This window comes from Bubalus kerabau, chromosome 5 (genome assembly GCF_029407905.1).
Source record: "Bubalus kerabau isolate K-KA32 ecotype Philippines breed swamp buffalo chromosome 5, PCC_UOA_SB_1v2, whole genome shotgun sequence".
NCBI classification, from domain to species: domain Eukaryota; kingdom Metazoa; phylum Chordata; class Mammalia; order Artiodactyla; family Bovidae; genus Bubalus; species Bubalus kerabau.
Genome location: NC_073628.1, coordinates 75142222 through 75164978, shown reverse-complemented (window position 1 = coordinate 75164978; position 22757 = coordinate 75142222). Strand labels below are relative to the sequence as shown.

The following is a 22757-nucleotide window of genomic DNA, read 5'->3' as shown; positions in this document are numbered from 1 at the left end:
TTTAACCAAGTTGGAATCCTCTTTTCCATTAATTTTTCAGAGTCCAAAACAGACATGGTGGAGGTTCAAATACAACCAAATTACAATTTTTGGATCACAAAAATCTATGTGATCTGCATCTTGTAGTCCAAGTAGGAAAGAAAAGACAGATTTGTTTTTAGTTTGTTACATCCTATACGGAAATTCATTTAAAATTGTATCAAGAATAGTATTTAATCTGGGGTTATGATGGATGTCAAATTCTGTGTTAACAATAGCAATATGTGAAGACTACAGCTCAAATATTCATTTATAAGGTGAGGTTTTTCATACTAACCCATCCAATTTGGCCTACAAGGGGAAGCACGTGACACTGAACTGCGATGTCTCAACTTAGTTTTCTACAAATTATCACTAAATTTAGAATTCCCTGAATGGAATGTGCTACCAGTAAAAATGTTCATGAATTATCAGGGCAAGGGGTTCAGTTTACCAGAGTGAAAGTGATAAAATTTCCCTAAGAGCTTGGTCTAGGGTTCATATAATAGCTCTCATCCAGATTTTTGAAGAAAGGGGAGAAAGACTAGAAGTAAAGGCAAGACTATAAGTGGCTAGATATAACAGGAATGTGGGTACCAAACCTCCTGGGTTCAATTCCTAACACTGTCACTAGCTATGTGACATTGGGCAAGACATATTTCCAATTTCCCAACTTCCAAAGTGGAATTATGATATCCAGAGAGTTGGTCAGAAGGTGAAGAGGAACTAAAGAGCGTCTTGATAAAGCTGAAAGAGAGTGAAAAAGCTGGCTTAAACTCAACTTTTAAAAAAAAAGAAGATGATCCTGGCATCTAGTCCCATTCAGTCAGTTCAGTTCAGTCGCTCAGTCGTGTCTGACTCTTGGAGACCCTATGGACTGCAGCACGCCAGGCCTCCCTGTCCATCACCCAATCCCGGAGTTTATTCAAACTCATGTCCATTGAGCTGGTGATGCCATCCAACCACCTCATCCTCTGTCGTCCCCTTCTCCTCCTGTCTTCAATCATCTCCAGCATCAGGGTCTTTTCAAATGACTCAGCTCTTCACATCAGGTGGCCAAAGTACTGGAGTTTCAGCTTCAGTATCAGTCCTTCCAATGAATATTCAGGACTGATTTCCTTTAGGATGGACTGGTTGGATCTCCTTGCAGTCCAAGGAACTCTCAATAGTCTTTTCCAACACCACAGTTCAAAAGTATCAATTCTTCGGCGTTCAGAATTCTTTATAGTCCAGCTCTCACATCCATACATAACCACTGGAAAAACCATAGCCTTGACTAAATGGACCTTGGTTGGCAAAGTAATGTCACTGCTTTTTAATATGCTGTCTAGGCTGGTCATAACTTTCCTGCCAAGAAGTAAGTGTCCTTTAATGTCATGGCTACAGTCACCATCTACAGTTATTTTGGAGCCCCCCAAAATAAAGTCTGACACTGTTTCCACTGTTTCCCCATCTATTTGCCATGAAGTGATGGGACCAGATGCCATGATCTTAGTTTTCTGAATGTTGAGTTTTAAGCCAACTGTTTCACTCTCCTCTTTCACTTGCATAAAGAGGGTTTTTAGTTTCTCTTCACTTTCTGCCATAAGGGTGGTATCATCTGCATATCTGAGGTGACTGATATTTCTCCCAGAAATCTTGATTCCAGCTTGTGCTTCTTCCAGTCCAGCGTTTCTCATGATGTACTCTGCATAGAAGTTAAATAAGCAGGGTGACAAGATACAGCCTTGATGTACTCCTCTTCCTATTTGGAACCAGTCTGTTGTTTCATGTCCAGTTCTAACTGTTGCTTCCTGACCTGCATACAGATTTCTCAAGAGGCAGATCAGGTGGTCTGGTATTCCCATTTCTTTCAGAATTTTCCACAGTTTCTTGTGATCCACGCAGTCAAAGGCTTTGGCATAGTCAATAAAGCAGAAATAGATGTTTTTCTGGAACGCTCTTGCTTTTTCAATGATCCAGCAGATGTTGGCAATTTGATCTCTGGTTCCTCTGCCTTTTCTAAAACCAGCTTGCACATTTGGAAGTTTATGGTTCATGTATTGTTGAAGCCTGGCTTGGAGAATTTTGAGCATTACTTTACTAGCGTATGAGATGAGTGCATTGTGCAGTAGTTTGAGCATTCTTTGGCATTGCCTTTCTTTGGGATTGGAATGAAAACTGACCTTTTCCAGTCCTGTGGCCACTGCTGAGTTTTCCAAATTTGCTGGCATATTGAATGCAGCACTTTCATGGCATTGTGTTTTAGGATTTGAAATAGCTCAACTGGAATTCTATCACCTCCACTAGCTTTGTTCGTAGTGATGCTTTCTAAGGCCCACTTGACTTCACATTCCAGAATGTCTGGCTCTAGGTGAGTGATCCAACCACTGTGATTATCTGGGTCATGAAAACCTTTTTTGTACAGTTTTGTGTATTCTTGCCACCTCTTCTTAATATCTTCTGCTTCTCTTAGGTCCACACCATTTTTGCCCTTTATTGAGCCCATCTTTGCATGAAATGTCCCTTGGTATCTCTAATTTCCTTGAAGAGATCTCTAGTCTTTCCATTCTATTGTTTCCCTCTATTTCTTTGTACTGATCACTGAGGAAGGCTTTCTTATCCCTCCTTGCTATTCTTTCGAACTCTGCATTCAAATGGGTGTATCTTCCCTTTTCTCCTTTGCTTTTCACTTTTCTTTTCACAGCTATTTGTAAGGCCTCCTCAGACAGCCATTTTGCTTTTTTGCATTTCTTTTTCTTGGGAATGGTCTTGATCCCTGTCTCCTGTACAATGTCACGAACCTCATTCCATAGTTCATCAGGTACTCTGTCTATCAGATCTAGTCCCTTAAATCTATTTCTCACTTCCACTGTACAATCATAAGGGATTTGATTTAGGTCATTCCTGAATGGTGGTTTTCCCTACTTTCTTCAATTTAAGTCTGAATTTGGCAATAAGGAGTTCATGATCTGAGCCACAGTCAGCTCCCAGTCTTGTTTTTGCTGACTGTATAGAGCTTCTCCATCTTTGGCTGCAAAGAATATAATCAATCTGATTTTGGTGTTGACCATCTGGTGATGTCCATGTGTAGAGTCTTCTCTATTGTGTTGTTGGAAGAGGGTGTTTGCTATGACCAGTGTTGGACCATAAAGAAGGCTAAATGCAGAAGAATTGATGCTTTTGGACTGTGGTATTGGAGAAAACTCTTTAGAGTCCTTTGGACTGCAGGAGATCAAACCAATCAGTTCCTTTAGTCAATCCTAAAGGAAATCAATACTGGATATTCATTGGAAGGACTAATGCTGAAGCTGAAGCTCCAATACTTTGGCCATCTGATGTGATGAGGCAACTCATTAGAAAATTAGACCCTGATGCTGGGAAAGACTGAAGGCAGGAGGAGAAGGGGACAACAGAGGATCAGATGGTTGGATGGCATCACTGACTAAATGGACATGAGTTTGAGCAGGATCTGGGAGTTGGTGATGGACAGGGAAGCCTGGTGTGCTGCCATGTCCATGCAAAGAGTTGGACACAACTGAGCAACTGAACAAAAGAAAAGAGAGTTGATCATTTCAGGAAATAGTTAAAAATATTTAAAATACTTAGGTGCCTGGAGAGCAGTAACTGTTAGGCAACTGCCAAGTCTTAATGTTGCACAGTGGTAAAGAATCCGCTTGTCAATGTGAGAGCCACAGGAAACGTGGGTTCAACCCCTGGGTCAGGAAGATCCCCTGAAAGAGGAAATGGCAACCCATTCCACTATTCTCTCCTAGAAAATTCCATGGACATGGAGCCCAGTGGGCTACAATCCATAGGGTCACAAAGAGTCAGACAGAACTAAGTGACTGAGCATGCATGCACATCATTATTATTTACCAATGGTTCTGATTTACTAAGATTTGTGAATATGTGGTATTGCAAGCTCTTTCCTCAGAGACATATAGCTCTCACTGGCAGTTGGTTTGACTAAAGTATACCCAAGTTATCTACCAGCTATATCCATTCATGCTTGGGTAGTAAGTATGAGAATCTGGAACCATTCTATTGTGGAAAGGGGGGATCAAAGACACAGTTGAGGCTGAATGGATGTATCCCTAGAAATGGAAGAATTAGCTATATGTGCCATTCCATACAATAGGCTTCCCTCTAGATGGGTTCAGCTAGTAAACAAAAGCCACAGAGAAGCAAAAAATTCTGGATGTTGCAAATTGTAAATCAAAGTACTGGAGAAAAGGAACAAGTAAAAGACCTTTAGGATGGATGAAACAATTCCACTAAATAGCACTTTTTTTTTTTTTTAAGCTACATGTGGGTATTTTTAAGCGGAGTTTCTACACATAAAGTAATACTGCTGTTCATCTTTATATTAGTACTATTATTAGAACACTGATTCTCTGAGTCATCTGTTTGGAGGGTCTGAGGTGACACCCTAATGCTTAAGTCAATGCTCACTAGCATCTGAAATGGAGGGTCAGTTCTATAGTCTATAAAAAAGATACACTATCATACATGTAGATGAACCAGGGAGAGAAAGAAGTTGAGCAAAGGAATCAACTCAGACATTTGCATAAGATACTAAAAGCTGTTCTAAGAGCAAGAACTGAAAAAGAATATGTTGGAGGACAAATGTGAATGAGATCCACAATGGAGTAGACAAGATGCTGGAGGAAAAGCAGAACTCTAATCTGGAGTAAAGTCAAATTAAAGACCAGAAAGGCAATAAAGTGGCGCATGGAGAAACACGAGGAATAGGGCCCTGGGAGCTAAGATAAAAATTTACTGAGCAAGTTATTGCTGTATTAATTGACTGTCACTGGCCAAGCTGCAAATCAGTAGCAGGGGTTTTGTACAGGCACAGTGTGGGTGCTAATAGCAGGTGATATCATAGCAGACCTCCTTCAAGCCTGTAAGTCTTATAACACTTTGGCAAGGTCCCAATGCTCATGAGACCTTCCATTCACATGTGAATTACACTGACCAGATATTACCTTCCTATGTGTAGTTTACCTACACCACCCAGCCTAATTAAGCACTCAAGACAGCCTTAAAGATCTCCCAGTAAGGGCTTAAATAATTTCCAACAAGGCCACCAAGGGACTTAGACATGATTTTTTGTCTTTTTTAAAGAGTACTTGAAGCAAACAGTTTTTGTTTTTGTTTTTACTCCTTGTTTAAAAATACATGAGCCAATATTCATTGATTTATTCAGGCCATTTATTTAAACATCTAGTATAAGCCAGGAATTGTAGATTCAAAGACTAAGAAGATAGGATCCAGGCCCCAAGGGACGTACAGTGTGTGGGGAGTGGATACAGACCTGTAAATTAGTAAGGATAATAAACTGTTACAGGTTCTATAACAGAAGTATGTTGATGGTAAAACAGGGACATAAAAAAAGAGAGTGATCAATTCTACATGGGTAGGGGGATCATAAAGTCTTTAGAGAAAAGGTGACCCTTTAAAAAATAAATGCAGCAAATTAAGATATGAATTACTATGTCATTAAACAATCACATATATATATAGATAATTTATTCTTCATTATATAAAAGTGACATCTATTTAGGAATGGATAAGCCACAAATGAACATTTTGAATTCCTTCTCTTTTCAGAAATGCTCCACTGGCCTCTCACAATTGAAGATAATTTGTAATGCTTGGAGTCAATAGTCAAATACATAATTTGCAATTGGCTCAGTATATGAAGCAGAGTAAGACAAAAGTTTTTTTTTTAATTTTCTACTATATGATTTAGGCGCATATATAAAAATATATCTGTATGAATATTGGCCGTATATATTTTCTGTAGTTATCAGTTACTCTTAGAAATTCTTCCTCCTGTACACTTACTGTCACCCATATTTAAATTATTTAAAGGGTAACTCTTTTGAGCAAAATTATTTGGTAGCTTATAAACTGAAAAGGCATAGTTGTAGAGATTAGAAGTAAAACTTCAGCTGCTGGTATCCAGTTAGGGTTGTAAGCTTCACATGCGTACAACATAGAAGGTATGTGGACCATGCATTGGTCTCTTTAGTCTCTCACTCCCGCAGAGAGCAAAATTTTCAGAGCACCATCTTGCAAAGAAATCCACTTACAAATAGATGTGCCCATGTCCACTTACAAATAGGTTCAGTTCTGGCCATGTGATCATCCCATGCTAAAAATTAATCTTTGTTAGGCAGTCACACCAGCCTCTATGCAAGTGAGCCTTAGTCCTGATTCCTCATTACCAAGTTACCAAATTAACTCATCCAAATCTCGGAAGGAAGTCTTTGAACATCTTTGCAGAGAAGTGTTTCTATTTCAAATTTCCCACAGTAGTATTTACACACTCCACAGAGCCTCGCAAGAATTCCACAGTGTCTTCAGTGGATCATTTCAACCTCTAGGTAATGCTCAAGTCTTCCTTCCTTTCACTTAATGGCCACTGCATTCCCACCTTTACTCTTGTCTCCTGGAATGTGTCAAATAAAAAAAAAAAAAATCTGGACATAGCCAGGAGAGACTTGATTTGAAAGAATTACTGCAAGAAACTGGGGGTGAATGACTCCTGCAGGAGATGGAGGTGGACTATTGAGACACAGAAAATCTCTGGCCGTAACAATTGCAAGCATGGTGGAAATTAGGCAAAAAGAGTTTTTCTTTTATAAGAAGGTGTGAACATGGCTGGGAAGAACCTGATATGGGCAAGTGGGAATGAAAGGGCAGCATAATCAGATAGCAGATCAGAGAATGCTTTACCCCAAAGCCCATTCTCACAAGGAGGAACTAAGGAGACTCCATGTGCTGACTGAAGTCAAGGGCCCTGGGAGAAGGAGAGAAGCTTACCCACAACTTGCTTAATGAACGTGTTTTTTTCCAGTTGATCAGCAGGGACAAACAGTTCAGCTAATCAGTTGTGAGGTGAAGGAGGAATTTGGGGGACTGTGTCTGGCTTTGCTATGGGTGAACAAGGGGGCATCTGTGCCTCTTATCTAAGTCATGTGGGGAAGGATATTTTTTGTTTGTTTGTTTGTTTGTTTGTTTTGCAGTAAGCTGCTTCTGAAATGCAAGAGTTGGGGGGCAGGGAGGGGGGCGGTTAGGTGCATACAAGTTTGCTGTTTTCTAAGATCACAGGACCAAGGCAGAGTTCAACATCTTCCACTGATATTAATCAAAGAAAAGGTGAGACTGGGCAATGCTATTAGGTGTAATTGAGCAGCATCCTATGGGGCCTTCATGGAAAAGAACCCCACCCCATGTCCTTCAACTGCCTCTTATTTGTAGAAAAACTCTAGCTACCAAGGCCTTCCCTGAATTTCCAAAGAGTACATTTAATCAGAAAAGTAAGAAAATGCAGAAAGAAAGGAAAATGGTCAATCAAGAAAAATATTAATAATAATTGTTTAGCCATTAAACAAAGTCAAAGAACTTTAGCTCCTCCTCAAGGATTATAGCTAATATTCTGAGCCATGCCCTTTGACATGGCTGTTTTGCAGATACTGAAACCCCCAACCAGGTGGAAAAAGTGAACTGTATACTGCCCACAAGCATGGAGACCCCAGACCCCCAGACCCCCAGACCCCCAGACCCGCTGGACCTGGAAGGTTTTCTTTACTCCCAATTACCTCACCAGTAACCAGAAGAATGTCCAGGCAGAAGAATGTCCATGAGCTGACCACCCACCCCATAACTCCTCACCCTCACACTGTCCTAAAAAACCTTTCCCTGAAAGCCTTCAGGAAGTTTGGGCCTTTTAAGCACTAGCTGCCTGGACTCCTTGCTTGGTTCCTGCAGTAAACACTGCACCTTCCTTCACCGCAACCTGGTGTCCATAGATTAGCTTCACTATCTGGGGGCAAGTGGACCCAAATTTGGTTTGGTAACATTAGGAAATACAGATTTTAGTATGATGTTAGAATAACAAAAACACTGCCTTCTGAGTGGCTTGGATTGATGTGGATTTCTTAGACATGCCTGTTGTTATTATTGTTTTTTAGTTGCTCAGTTGTGTCCTACTCTTTTGTGACCTCATGGACTGTAGCCTGCCAGACTCCTCTGTCCATGGGATTTCCCAGGCAAGAATACTGGAGTGGATTGCCACTTCCTTCTCCAGGGGATCTTCCTGACCCAGGGATTGAACCTGCATCTCCTGCATTTCTGGCAGATTCTTTACTACTGAGCCACCTGGGAGGCCCTAGACATGCCTAGTCAAGGTAAAAGGAATCTTAACGATTCCAGCCAGATCTGAATTCAATACAAAATTTGGGGCTAAATAAGAAACATGAGAATGTGTTTTTCTAGCCCTGACTCCTGTGCCTCTGTCTCCCCTGATGACCTCTGGGAACCTCTGAGCCTCCCATCATCATTTGCTTTAGATTCTCTGTTATCTATTGCTTTTTACTTTTCAGACATACCTAACAAAGGTGCACAAAAAAGAAAAAAAAAAAAAAACTAACATTATTTTAAGCTCAGAAGTTAAGCCTTTAGCAGAACTGTACAGAGAATTAGACTCTCCTAAATTCCCAGACTCAAGCATTCTTGCTAAAAGAGGAAAAATTATTTTCTTATATTACTGTATTTCTAAGAGAGGTAAATATAGCCCAGTGCACCTGGAGTTTCTCTTCTGGCTCAGGAGAAGCAACAACAACAACAAAAATCTACTTTTTCCTCTTCCTTTTTTCCCCCCTTAAACTAGGAAAACACAGAGAGGTAGACAGATACTGGAGATCGCCCCTGGGCTGGGCTCCCATACAGTCACACCTGCATTAGAAAGCCCTTTCCCAAAGCAGTATACGTCATCAAAATAATGCAAATTTAACTGCCTTAGTTCAACACAGGACTTTCAGAGAGTATTTGCCTATCTTGCTTCACCCAAAATAAAATCCATTATCAGTAGAAACAAGAATTAATAGATCAATGAAAGAGAATATGAGAAGGTAAAATTAAAATTAAAACATGGGTTTTAAGGACATTAATGAAATTCACCTAAGTAATTTCCCCATTTATAACAGCTTCACAATTAAACTATTATCATACTGATACAAAAGAAATAATACTTTTGCTGTGGCTCTTCCCCAAATCTGTGCAGAAACCAAGGAAGCTTCATAATCACAAAATTCAGCTTCCTATTAGGCAAGTAACACATAAAAATGAACACAGAAATGACAGAAATAAAACGTCTAAGCTGGAAACTGACTTTATTACTGTGAAATCATATGAATAATTTCTAATTGATTTGTATTGGGCAGGAACCTTATATTCCAGAAGCATGCTCGTCTATTTATCACAATATTCTATATGACATATGGAAACTAATACATTGCTTCATTAATATTTACAGTCTTTCTCTAGTCATGGCTCAGAGATATTTAACATTCTAAAACATAAGCATTGATAATTATGTGTTTTACATTTTACTCTAATTTTTAATACTGCCAAGACTATTTAGTATAACTAACTTTTTAACTATGTACTCTTTTCTCTCTTTACCATTAGCATATCAATCAAATTTGCATTATTCTGGTTTGCTCATTTTATTAAAAGCGAATTCAGGGCACAATTGACTTTTCATTTGTTTAACAAGTGAAGAAATATTTACCCTGACAGCCATTGCATTGTAGAGATTCATCTTCATAGTGTAATACGCTAACTGTGAATCAAGAAAAAAAAAGATGGCATACATTTTAGTTTTACACAAAGACAGTGCAGCCTATTTTTACATATAAAACATAAGAATCTTTATACATAATACATAATAAGAGTCCTAGGCTTAGAAAAATGAAATCAAACTTTGTATTGAAGAGATAGGCTTCCTAATACATAATGCAGGCTTAACCAGAAAAATCTATGGTAGTCAAACTAGGAGCTAATGGAGATATATGATCATAAAATGCTCTCCGCTGAGTTTGATAATCAATGGTGCTCTACTGAGAATAGAATAACAAAGCAGAAATATTCACAAGTGCTGGTGACACGTAGTATTGTATGATTTATTCACTGGGGTTCTTTTAGCCAAAACTCACAGAAACATAAAAGGAATTCATATTTCAAGACGTCTGGTTTAATGAAAAATTCAAAGAAATGCTGTCTTCAGTCGAAATCGTTCAAGGATATGGATGCAGTGATGGAGCAAAATTGTGCCTTCCAACCATCTGTACAAAATGTTATGTACTTAGCTGCCTCCTGAGTAATCCTTGGGAATTTTCTTTCATTTAATATTCATTTTAACACCATAAAATCATAAATACAATGATATCATGTTATAGCAAATCCCCTGATATAATGAAGACTTCCTAAAGTCTTGGTTTCTTTCTGGTACAGACACATTTATCTATTCATATACAAATCTCTGTGACAGTAAATATTTAGCAACAGAGCTTATTTCAATGAAAATATTGCTTTAAGTAAAACTTTCACATCTGTTCTTTCAATTAAAAAGATATAATTAACATAATTCATGACAGTACAATAAACATTGAAATACATATTTTTTTCCACACAAAATACAACTTTATCCATTTTTATTTAATGAAAACTGATCAGACTAGTAGAACTTGAGCCTGGATAATAATTGTGAGGTTTCAGCAAAAATCAGAGGTAAGTGTCTTAACCTTTCATATAGGGGTTTTCTCCCCTGCAACAAACAGGAATTCATATAAAAGGGTTTCACTGTAATTAGTATTGTTTGAATTGCCTGATCTGATCCAAAGCAAATTGTCTGTGGAGAGCAGCAGGGCTGGATTATTTATCAACAGTCTGAGCAATTAGGAAACAGTTGGCTGCAATATGTTATTTACAAATGAACACAATGATGTTCCTTCATTTTAAATTTTCTTTCTTCCTTATAGCAAGCATGGCATAATTCCTGATGTTTGAGGTGAATTTAAAATATTTACTTAAATATAGCATTTCCATGGGGCAAATATAACCATTAAATATTTTTATACAGAAGAAACGCATTGAAAGCTTTGTTTGAAAAATGATATTATTTATCTTTTTTCATGCCCCTCTTCAGTTAGCAGCAGGGAGCTTTCAAGCCACAGCCCTGAGTTCAGTTCCTAACCTTGCTCTTACCAGCTGAGTGGCTTGAACATGGTACTTGAAGTCTCCCAGTCTTGACTTCTATCCTCATAAGATGATACATCACATACTTCATGGAGTTGTGAAGAATAAAATGAGATAAAGAATTTAAGGTGCAAAGCTGATGGTCATTAGGAAAGGGATTGTCACTCTTATACATTTTGTGGCTCAAAGTATATAATTTAACTATAAGTAAAATTCCAAAGAGGCTTCCCTTGTAGCTCAGTCAGTAAAGAATCTGCCTGCAGTGCAGGAGACCCCGGTTCAATCCCTCGGTTGGGAATATCCCCTGGACAAAGAAATGGCAACCCATTCCAGAATCCTTGCCTGGAAACTCTCATGGACAGAGGAGCCTGGTGGGCTGCAGTCCATGGGGTCGCAAAGAGTCGGGCATGACAGAGTGACTAACACGTACTTACTTAAAATTCAAAAAGGTATAAGAAGTTAAATTTCATTCTGAATGAAGAAGAGAAAAATACGTTTGAACCTAAACTTTAACTAATTTTATATTTAAAAGGTAGAAAAGTTCTTTGATTCCAAATTATCATTCTTATATGAAGCCCAGATTGATGTTACATTTATTCTCAATCTTTAGCCCAGATGCTTCTGAAAATACCAGCAAAACTTGGCAGAAAACATTGCATGATTCATTTATATGAGGTACCTGGAAGAGTCAAATTCACAGAGACAGACAGCACAATAGTGGTTACCAGGCACTGGAGGAAGAAGAGCAGATACTGTTTACTGGGTACAGAGTTTCCCTTTGAGATGATGGAAGAGTTTTGAGCTCGGCAGTGGTAGCAGTTGCATAACAATGCGACTGGACTTAATGTCACTGAATGATATGGTTAAAAATAGTCAAAATGATCAATTTTATGCTACATATATTTTGTCACAGTTTAAGAAAAAAACACTAAAAAATAATTTTGATTATGACTTGTACATTTTCATAAGCTATCTATGAGATGCACTGGACACTTCCAAAGTTTTAAAAATGTCATCTTAGTCTCTATATTTCTATTCCGAGCCATGAAGTTTGTTATGCTAATATTTGCCCTTTTGGTTACATGAGTAGTTAAATGATACGTCATACCAAAGCCTATGTTCTTAATATTATTTTTCAGGTTTCTGTCTGGCCTAAAAGTTTTTTCCATTCATTCCATGAAGTTGGATAAGCAAAGCATATCATAACTGCTAAATATTAATAATATATCTAGGAACCACAGACTATAGGAATTCATTAGCAGATATTCTCAAAAGTTTCCTTACTATAAATTAATTTTATATCTTATTGTTAAGGTACCAAGTCTATTTTAAAGAGGAAAACTAAAGATCTGGGGTGAAGCTCAAGCATAAAATATGATAATTTCGATGTCATGAAAACATTTTAGACATTCCCCAAATATTTGTTAAATAAATGAAGAAAAGGAATGAGAGAGGGAGAGGGAGAAAGAGGAGAGAAAGACAAACAGAATTAATATGTTGCGTTTACAACAGATAGAGTAGAAAGAATTCCTGGGATGAAACACAGCATTTGAACACTGAATTAACCACTTGTTCACTATACGGGCTTTGGTATGTCACCTAGCTCAATTTTTACAAGGCTTCTAAAATTGTTTCTGGAAGTTGTTTTTCTTTAAAAGCAATTTTCTGAGTGCTTAATATCCATGTGGACCTTTCAGACGGGGCTGCTATTTGATGGGAATGGATCTGTGATATTGATGGGAGCATATTTCATATTTGAGTTTCTTTTTCTATCAGGTGAATTACAGAGTGGAGCGAGGGTGGGGATAAATGAGATACACTCTCTTACAGGTCAAGTGATATTCAAAACTCACCATATCAGGTCCCAATTTTGTTCTCCAATTATCTCTCACCATTGTCATTTTGTAGTCACTAAGTCATGTCTGACTCTTTGCAACCCTATGGACTGTAGCCCTCCAGGCTCCTCTGTCCTTGGGATTCTCCAGGCAAGAATACTGGAGTGGGTTGCCATGCCCTCCTCCAGGGGATCTTCCTGACTCAGGGATGGTACCCAGGTCTCCTGCATCACTGAGCCACAGGTAAGCCTATCTCTTACCAGGCCACTCCCTTAAACCTCAATCTGATCAAATTATTATCTTTTCTTCACTTCCACACTCACACTACTCCCTTTGCCTGAAACGTCTTATCATTCTTTTCTAACTGACCAAATTCTCTCTGTTTTTCTTGCACACATTTACAGGAGAAACTACCTTTTCTCCCCCACTCCAAGAAGCAGCTGGCATTCTCTCAGCTCCAGTGGATACCTACCTGCAAAGCAGTTCAGACAAGGAGGAAGTACTCCTGAAAAAACCACAAGCACAACAAAAACCCAAAGAACAAAAAAACAAACAAAAACTCACTGTTAACTCTTAAACTTATTACATTTGTCGCTCTCCCTCCGTTCTTGGAGTTGTCAATCCTCCTCAGGTACATGCTTCCTTTCCTCCTTGTCGCCTCCCTGCCCTGCTCCAATAAACCAAGCAAAAGATCTTACTCTTTACAACTCCAGCTGTTACCTTGAGACTTTTCAAATCCATGTATCCACAACACACTCAAATACTTGTTCTCACAACTGCCCCGTCTTTCTCAGTCCCAATGCTGTCCACTTACTTTCACAGCTATGTTCCAGACCCTGGGAACTAGACATGTTCTGCCTCGTACGTCTTAAACTCAACAAATTCTCCTCCTTAAATCCCTGATGCCTTAATTTCTAATAAAGGTTTTTCCACCTAATTTAGATAGACCTAGGACAGGTATTTCCTCTTCCTCAGTTTCAAGTTTCTTTTTCACATATTTTTATATACAACGGCTGTATTGATATTTTGCTACATGAACATACCATAAATTAACCAATCTTTTCTGTTACTGTTAAGGCTTTAGGTTGGAAGCCAAGCAAATCTGAGTTTCAAATGCTCGATCATTTTCAAGAACAGAAAGTAATACATATTTATAATAAATTTAAGTGATATGTGTGTGTGTGTGTGTGTGTGTGTGTGCTCTGCTGTGTCCGACTCTTTTGTGACCCCATGGGCTGTAGCCCACAAGGCTCCTCTGTCCATGGGATTTCCCAGCCAAGAATACTGGAGTGGGTTATAGAATAAATGGAGTGGAGCCCATTCCTCCTCCAGGCGATCTTCCCGACTCAGGGATCAAACCCACATCTTCTGCGTCTCCAGCACTGGCAGGCTGGTTCTTTATCACTGAGTACCCGAGAAGCCTAAATTTGAATGATGCATCTACATAAACCTGACCAGATCAACTGGCTTTATTTGCTAGGCCAGGCAATACAGAGGAACTATTTGCAGTAAAGTGATGACACTGGAAATTTTAGAAGCCATGCACATATGGATAACAGATCTGGGGAGCCTGTGCCTTTGTTATTTTCCACATCAGCGCCATCCTCATTTTATAATTTTGAGTATGATCATTAAAATGATTTATTATCAAATAATCATGAGTATTTTGTGCATATGCTTTTCCTTGTTCACTGACCACTGATAGCAATATGGTCATTATCAACAGCTGATTATTAAAATAACCTTTCTTCTTCCACCACACACACAAAATTAAAAGCCAATTATATTGCTTCTCAAAGTTAATATATCTTTAAAAGCAAGTAAACTAAACTTATATTCATATAATTATAATGAAAATGTTAGTAAAGTTTTAAATTAATATTAGGAAGTCAGAGTCTTAAGTTATCTGGTCTTTGATATTTAAAATGCCAGATCCTGAGGGGGAAAAATAGATTATGTTTCAGTTTTCTGCTCTAACATTAAGAGAGATAAATGTTGCCTTAATGTATAACTGACTTGAAAGCCCTACAAACAGATTTTTAAAATGAGTTAGGCTATATATGGTACATTCATTCATCTAATGAAAAGAAATAAAAATATCTGTATAAGCAACCATGTCAATCTCACCAGTTTTAAAAATAATGACCAAAATTTTATGCATTTTTACTATCTATTAAAAAACAAACCTGCTGGTATTTATCATGACATCACATAATTACAGTCAATAGTAGATGATATCCTTTGTTCTATTTAAAGCTAACAGAATTTTTCTATTTTTACTTTTCTAAATATTAATCAAATACAAAAACTTTGTAAGAAGAACAGTAAAATGATAAGTATATATGTATTGTGAGCCTTTTTGGCAATAACATTATTTGAAGGATAATCTATTTTTTAATGAGAGTTATTTTTATAAATTAAATGGTTCTATCATAGGCTAGTAATATTACTTTAACAAAAAGTTTTAATCAAGATCTGTTAATATGGTGGCCATATATGTTATTTACTGAATGAGCTCAATTTAAAAACATAACATTGAGCTGTTTAGATCTATAGTTTTATATATATATATATACACACACATATATTTATCTCATGATAATGTATATAGAATTAATCATCTCTATTAGGGTAGCTGCTTTCAGAGTGTATACTTGATATTAAACACAATATAAACTATGTAATGGTAAAACATGGGCTTCCCAGGTGGCACTAGTGGTAAAGAACCCACCTGCCAATGCAGGAGACATAAGAGATGCGGGTTTGATCCCTGGATCAGGAAGATCCCCTGGAGGAGGACACGGCAACCTACTCCATTATTCTTGCCTAAGAATCCCATGGACAGAGAAGCCTGGAGGGCTACAGTCTACAGGGGCACACACAGTTGGACACAACCAAAGTGACTTAGAATGAATGGTAAAAGGAAATTGAAAAGGATAACAAGATGTATACAGTTGTCCTGTATAGGTTATATTGGTGAATTCACTCAGATAACACTCAAAGTGCTAGTTTTCCAAAAGAGACAGATGATATATTTCAACATTATTCTGGTATATCATCTACAGAAATGACTGTATTCACTTCACTATTTATGAAACAAAACAAGGAGTGGTAAGAACAAGCTACTTAGAACATTATACAGTTGAAAACAAGAAGGGGACCGAAACAGTAGGACCAGTCGAGTACCCAATGGGAAGAGCAGGCTGCAGTGAAACCACAGCAGGAATCCAGCAGGCCTGAGCACACACACCGGGTGACTGAAATCCACTGGTAATGGTAAAGAGTCAGAGCACATCCTTATTAACAGGGAAGATTTTCAAGGTTATGAATCTATAGTCCTCAGTTCTTCAGATGGACAAATTTGGGTTATGTTGCCAGATACAGCATTATAAAAGTCAGCAGGAAGACATGAAATGGAGGTTGCAAATTAAAATAAACAAAAATAGCTGTCATCCAGGAAGGAAAAAGGAATCAAATCACAAGGGAAAATTGGAATGGTTCTGTTATCTCGGGTCAGTGAGGGAATGATAGCGGATAATACATAACACTTCAGGACTGGATAAGTCAGCTGGTGTTGCTTTGAAAATTATTTAAAAGCTGGATGGAAATATTTTGGTATAGTAGAATTTTAAGGGGGAATTTTAAGGTTCTGTCTAAAAATACAGAACCCATCTAAAATAGAGATCCTAGGATTTCTGACTTTCCACAATTTACTTTCCGTTTGACCCTTGCCACATGTGAGACTGTTGATAACTCCAAGATTTCTAACAGTTTTCTCCTTTGGTTCCTGTGGTATTGTGTCTCTGCTTTTCTGTTTATTATCTACCTATAATTCCCTTCCTCTACCTAAATCCTACTAATGCATTCCATAAGCCTCAATTCTTGGCCTTCTGCTCTACTGTTCAGATACTTTTCCATCAGGTAGAAAATCCTGCTGTCTTATACTGATGGCTCTAACACCTTTATCTCTAGCTCTGATTCTTCAGCTAAAAGTTCTCTTTAATAAGCATTTGTTCAGCGCTAATTATAATGTGCCAGCGACTCTGCTGAGAGATAGCAAAGTCGCCTTACAAGATACCACCACATGGAGGTGTCCTAACATCATCACAGACTCAAAATCTCAGCATTTCATTTTGTAAAAGCCTCACTGAATGTCCAACTCAGAATGTTTTCTTATCAACATCCATGCTTTTGTTGTCATTACAACCATTAATCAGCTTTGCTGAGAAAAAAAAAAAAAAGAATGCAGCTATCTCAGTAGCTTATAAAACAAAATGCTTATTTCTCACTCACATTACCTGTGGGCTAAGCTTCCCTGTGGCTATGGTCCACAACATATGGCTTAGCCCAAAACCAATGCGATGGGGAGGAATCATTCCTTTACAAGGAAGGGGGTAGGGAAGAATTTTTGACACACGTGAATACTAACCACCTGCTGTGTTGGCCATAGTGAGGTCTCCAACTTATGTCCCTATGAGTAATTAATTTATCCAGTTAGCAAAAGATTCTGCAGGCTTTCTATGTAACATTTACTGTGATCGTTTGAGATAAAATAACTAGGACATTCATTGCCTCTTAGGAGGTCCCAGTCAAATGAGAGATGTCAGTAAACAAACGGATCACAGTGACAGAAATACCTACAGGAGCAAAGCATGAGGAAGGCACACCTCCTACCATTTCACGCTCAACCTCAGGAGATCAGGGAAGGGCAATCTTTAAGTAAAGTCTTGAGGCATGAGTAGGCATTCAGACCAATGGGAAGCAGGTCAGAGTGAAGAAGGGCATCCAGGCAAAGTAAATAGCATTTGCAAGAAGCCTGTAGGACACAGCATATATTAGCAACGGCAAATGGTTTATTTACAATGTTGTCTTAGTTTTCGGTGTGCAGCAAGGTGCATCAGGTATGCATACCCATATATCCACTCTTTGTTTAGATTGTTTTTCCTATAAACAGGTCATTAGAAGTATTGAGTAGAGTTCTCTGTGCTATACAGTAGGTTCTTATTAGTTATCTCTTTTGTATATAGTAGTGAATAGAGTATATTTATACAGGTGTAGCAAGAAGTAAGGGTAGATAAGAAGGGATCATGAGACAATGAAAATCCACCATGTCATGTCAAAGAGTGTGAATTTTACACTGTGTGCTATGGTGAGGACTGTAGGCATGGGAGTAAAATTACACTTGATTCCTAGTTTAGGTTGGAATCAAGAGACTTTTCTGAGGGACAAGGCCAAGTAGTTGATGACTGAAAGGAGATAGAAGATGGGGAAAAGAGTGTGACGAGGAGTCGAGAATGAGTTTGGATTTCTGGCTGAACGGTTGTGCCATTTACTTGAATAAAGGTCTACAGAAGGAGGAATAGTTTTGGAGTGCCTCGAGGACCTGTAGAAAAAGATTTTTAGAAGGTAGGTAGCATATGGATATACAGGGATCAGAAACTGGGGACCTTAGTCCCATCTTTTAAACTCCTTGAGTCTCCATGTCTTCATCTATAAGAAGATTGAACACCTGCATTTTCTACTTGACAGACTATTACTGGAAAATATGAAGCAATGAGTGTAAAACATGTTTTTAAACAAGAAAGGCCCTTAAAAGTGTAGGAAATTATTTGATAAAAGTCACATTCAGCTCCTTACCAATGTTCTGCTAGTCCTCAACCTCTCTCCAGCCACCTGTATCAACATCCTCACCACTTCCTGTTACACCACGCACATTCCCAGTTTCAAACCTTCATTCACGTGGTTCCTAATTGAAATATCCTTGCCTCTCCCCAACCTATAGTTTCCTGATCCCCAGAGGTTCAGCATAAATCTCACCACTTTGACCTTCAGAGATCACATTAACTTCCCACCTGAGTACTTATTATCTGCCTGTGTGTGTTTGGTGGGGGAGTACCTTTTAAATTGACTTGCCTTTTTAATTAATTTCCTGTATTTAATAGATAATATATTCACATTGTTTAAAATTCAAAACCTACCAAAGGTTTTACAATAAAAAGTCTATTCTTATGCTTAGTCCTCTAGTACTCGGTTCTCTTCTCCTCCAGGCAATTAATATCATTTTCCTGTGATCCTTCCTCAGAAAAGCAAATTAAAATCAGTGGCTTTCAGATCATGCCCTGCTGGCTCAGATGACAACAGAGGCCACAAGGAAAGAGACCAACCAGTTCTGTTTCCAAAATAGCTGTACTGTTTGCACCTGTTTTTAACATACGGGGATTAAAAAGTTTGCTAAATTTTAGTTAAGGGGGAGTTCTATCACAAAAGTTTTAGAATCACTAATTATACCATTCATTTTACAACCTAATATATACTATCTGGCATTATTATTATTATTGTATGCAGTTGTCAGGCAAAAAAAATTATGCAGAATAAATTTGGAAATGGTGGTTTAAAGATAGCTGCTATAGGACTATATGTGTGACAATGTATACTAATGTGCGTGACAGGATAATTAACATAGATTCAAACACTATCCTTAATTCACGCTCCACTCCCAACTCACGAGAGTAGCAGGTCCTTTTATGCATTTTTGCTTCAGTCAGTTTATATGTGACTGTCCATCCCCAGCTTTGCTCCCCTAAAACCTGAGCTCTGAGAAATCATACTGAGGGGCTGGGGGACATTAATGGGAGAAACATGGGCAGAAAAAGAGAACTAATGAAGAAAATATTCCACATGCCTGGGAAAGAGTGGGGCATTAACTTTTTGTAATAATACAACATTTGGCATTCCTTTTGCGCCTGAAAAAGTGAAAGAAATTGTTAGTCGTTCGGTCATGTCTGACTCTGTGACCCCATGGACTGTAGCCCGCCAGGCTCCTCTGTCCATGGGATTATCCTGGGAAGAACCCTGAAGGGGGTGCCATTCCCTTCTCCAGGAGATCTTCCTGACCCAGGGATCAAACCTGGTCTTCAGCACGGCAGGCAGATTCTTTACCATCTGAGCCACCAGGGAAGTCTGGGATGTGGCCAAAACTCTAGGGATAAACTTGGTGGCTTCTGTGAAGAAAACGGGATTCTGAACACCAGGGAAGATACCAGCTCTGGCAAAAATTCCCTTTCCCTTTACATGGCAGAATTGTCATGGAGTCCAAGAAGGATGAATCCTGAAGGACTGAACACATGAGCTTGGACAATTGATATCTTATGAATGAAGATTGGACAAAGGTGAGGATTTCTGCTCTGGTGGCACTACTTACGTCTCACAGGACCTCTGTATAAACCCGAGAAGGGAAATCGCCAATAATGATTGAGACTGAACTGCCTACCTCTCTATGTAAGGGTTTTGGAATCAAATCAAATTGGGTTTGAACTTTTCTCCACTTATCTCTAACAATGTATCCTTGGGGAAGTAACCATCTTTCTGGGCCTAAAACTATAACATGGTGATAATATTCACAGGACTGGCATAGACTTTAGTTGGTATTATTGTTGTTGTTTAATTGACTCTTTGGACCCCATGGACTGTAGCCTGCCAGGCGCCTCTTCCATGGGATTTTCTAGGCAAGAATACTGGAGTGGCTTGCCATTTCCTTTGCCGGGGATCTTTCTGACCCAGGGAACAAACCCACGTCTCCTGTTTGGCAGGTGGATTCTTTACCACTGAGCCACCTGGGGAGCCCTTAGTTGGTATACACGTTAAGTATATAAAATGCTTAGTACAGTATTTCACTCTCACTAGTCAGCCAGTAAATGGCAGCTATTTTAATCTCATTTAGTAATTATATGCCAAGATCAGATTATGTTATTTACTGAGATCTTTATGTTAGGTACTATGCACACAATAGCAAAAACAGGTAAATAAGTAAAATAGATGTGTTCAAAAACACCGTACAGATTAACAGATTTAAAAACCATCAAGAACCAGTTTAACTGAGGAAAATCTCCATTTTTTTTTTCAAGAACCCAAAGATAACTAGATCCAAATCTGGAGAATAACTTGGTGATCATGCTGAGTGACATTCTTTGTGATCCAGTCAAGACCCTAAAGTAACAAAACAAATTTTCTTGGGTGGCTCATTACTTGAACTTTTAAAGATTTTTTTTTCAGCAACTCCAATATCATTAGAACAAATATAGATTCCAAAGTTGAATATTTTGACAACAGTCACTGAAATGTATACATTTTCATATGCTTGATTAAAAGGAGATGTCAATCATTCATAACCATCTGGATGGTGACTTGTGAGTAGAAATAGCAGCATGAAAGTTAAGTCGGTAATGTTCATTGAATGCCACATGCATAAGTATACTCTACAGTCTTGTGTACACAAAGACATAGATCTCATGATGAATAATAATAAATAATGAGGCTAAAGATGCTCATTATTCCATTGAAAACAACTTAATTTTTGATCATTCTGTTTAAGTAATCTGACTCTATTAAAAATTGACTTGCAGGAGTTCCGACTCACCAAATCTGGGAAAATTTGAGCAGCAAATCATTTAGTGATAATTTATTATAATCCATTAAACAAAATAGGAACTCACGAGTTAAAACAGTTATAAACGAATGAATGAATGAAGAGGAAAAAGGCTCTTTCTTATACAAAAATGCTAACAAGAAAATGTAGAAGAAATGACAAGGTTAAGAAAATCACTATTTGACAAATATAATTCTTCCTCTAGTAAGAATCATAATGACATGGTAAATCTAGAATAAAAAATTTTGGTGACGAAGAAGATATATACCCAGTCTTAAAACACTGCCTCATAAGACAAAAATAGCAAGCCTAAAAGTGTGAGAGATACCACCTTAAATTATCAAATTTAGCATCAACTGCCATGAGACAAACTGACATCGTATGGTTCCTAATGTGATGTACTGACATGTATCGTAATATAAAATGTATAATCTCACTATAACAATGAAGAGACATACACCAAAACTGAGGAATAATATAAAAAATAATTATTCTATACTCTTCAAGAATAAAGGTCATGAAAAGCATAAATAGACCAAACACATTAAAGGTAACTATGGAAAACCTCATGCGAAGAGTTGACTCATTGGACAAGACTCTGATGCTGGGAGGGATTGGGGGCAGGAGGAGAAGGGGACGGCAGAGGATGAGATGGCTGGATGGCATCACTGACTCCATGGACGTCTCAGTGAACTCCGGGAGTTGGTGATGGACAGGGAGGCCTGGAGTGCTGCGATTCATGGGGTCGCAAAGAGTCGGACATGACCGAGCGACTGATCTGATCTGATCTGATCTGATGGAGAAACAACTACTAAATACAATGGGAAACACTGGTTTATACCCTGGAAAAGATGTGTTTGCTATAAGTTAAATCATTGAGACAATCAGTGAAATATGAATAGAATCCAAAGAATAGATAATTGACTTGTATAGATGTCAGTTTCCTGATTCTGATCATTTTAATATGGTTATGTAGAAAATACCCACTGACGAATTGAGAAGTAAGGGGCACTTTCTATAACTTTGTCTAAATGATTCAAAATAGCAGTGGAAAAAAAAATACATATAGAGAGGTAAAATAAAATTATATAGTGCATTTGTTCACTTAAATATAAGAATACAGGAGAATTAAGAATAATTCTTAGGAGATAATAGGAGAAATTAAGGATATAGGAGAAATTAAGAATAGAGGAAAATTCCTTGTCGTATTTTTGCAACATTTCTATAAATGTGAAGTTATTTCAAAATTTAAAAATCACTTTTTAAGTAGCCTTAAAATGATGTAAGAGATTAGTGTTCTAGACAAGAAAACCCATGCTAACAATTCACGAAATTAATGAAATATCCTTTGTTTGTTGCAGACACGTAAGTGAGCTATTCAGTCAGGTAAATTAAAAGAATAAAATTTTCCTTGGTATTAGTGGATTCTTGAAATCTGAAGTGGCATA

General features: G+C 38.0%; 2 protein-coding genes across 3 annotated transcripts in view; one reads left to right on the top strand and one right to left on the bottom strand.

The window, feature by feature from the left end:
• GPATCH2 (G-patch domain containing 2) overlaps positions 1 to 22757 on the top strand; it is a 473250-nt gene that overhangs the window by 220246 nt on the left and 230247 nt on the right. The gene's annotated exons all lie outside the window — the stretch shown is intronic.
• SPATA17 (spermatogenesis associated 17) overlaps positions 1 to 22757 on the bottom strand; it is a 238168-nt gene that overhangs the window by 179069 nt on the left and 36342 nt on the right. The window contains exon 4 of the mRNA XM_055583760.1: positions 9584 to 9634. Coding sequence (XP_055439735.1) covers positions 9584 to 9634 — 51 coding nt within the window. The remainder of the gene's footprint in view (positions 1 to 9583; positions 9635 to 22757) is intronic.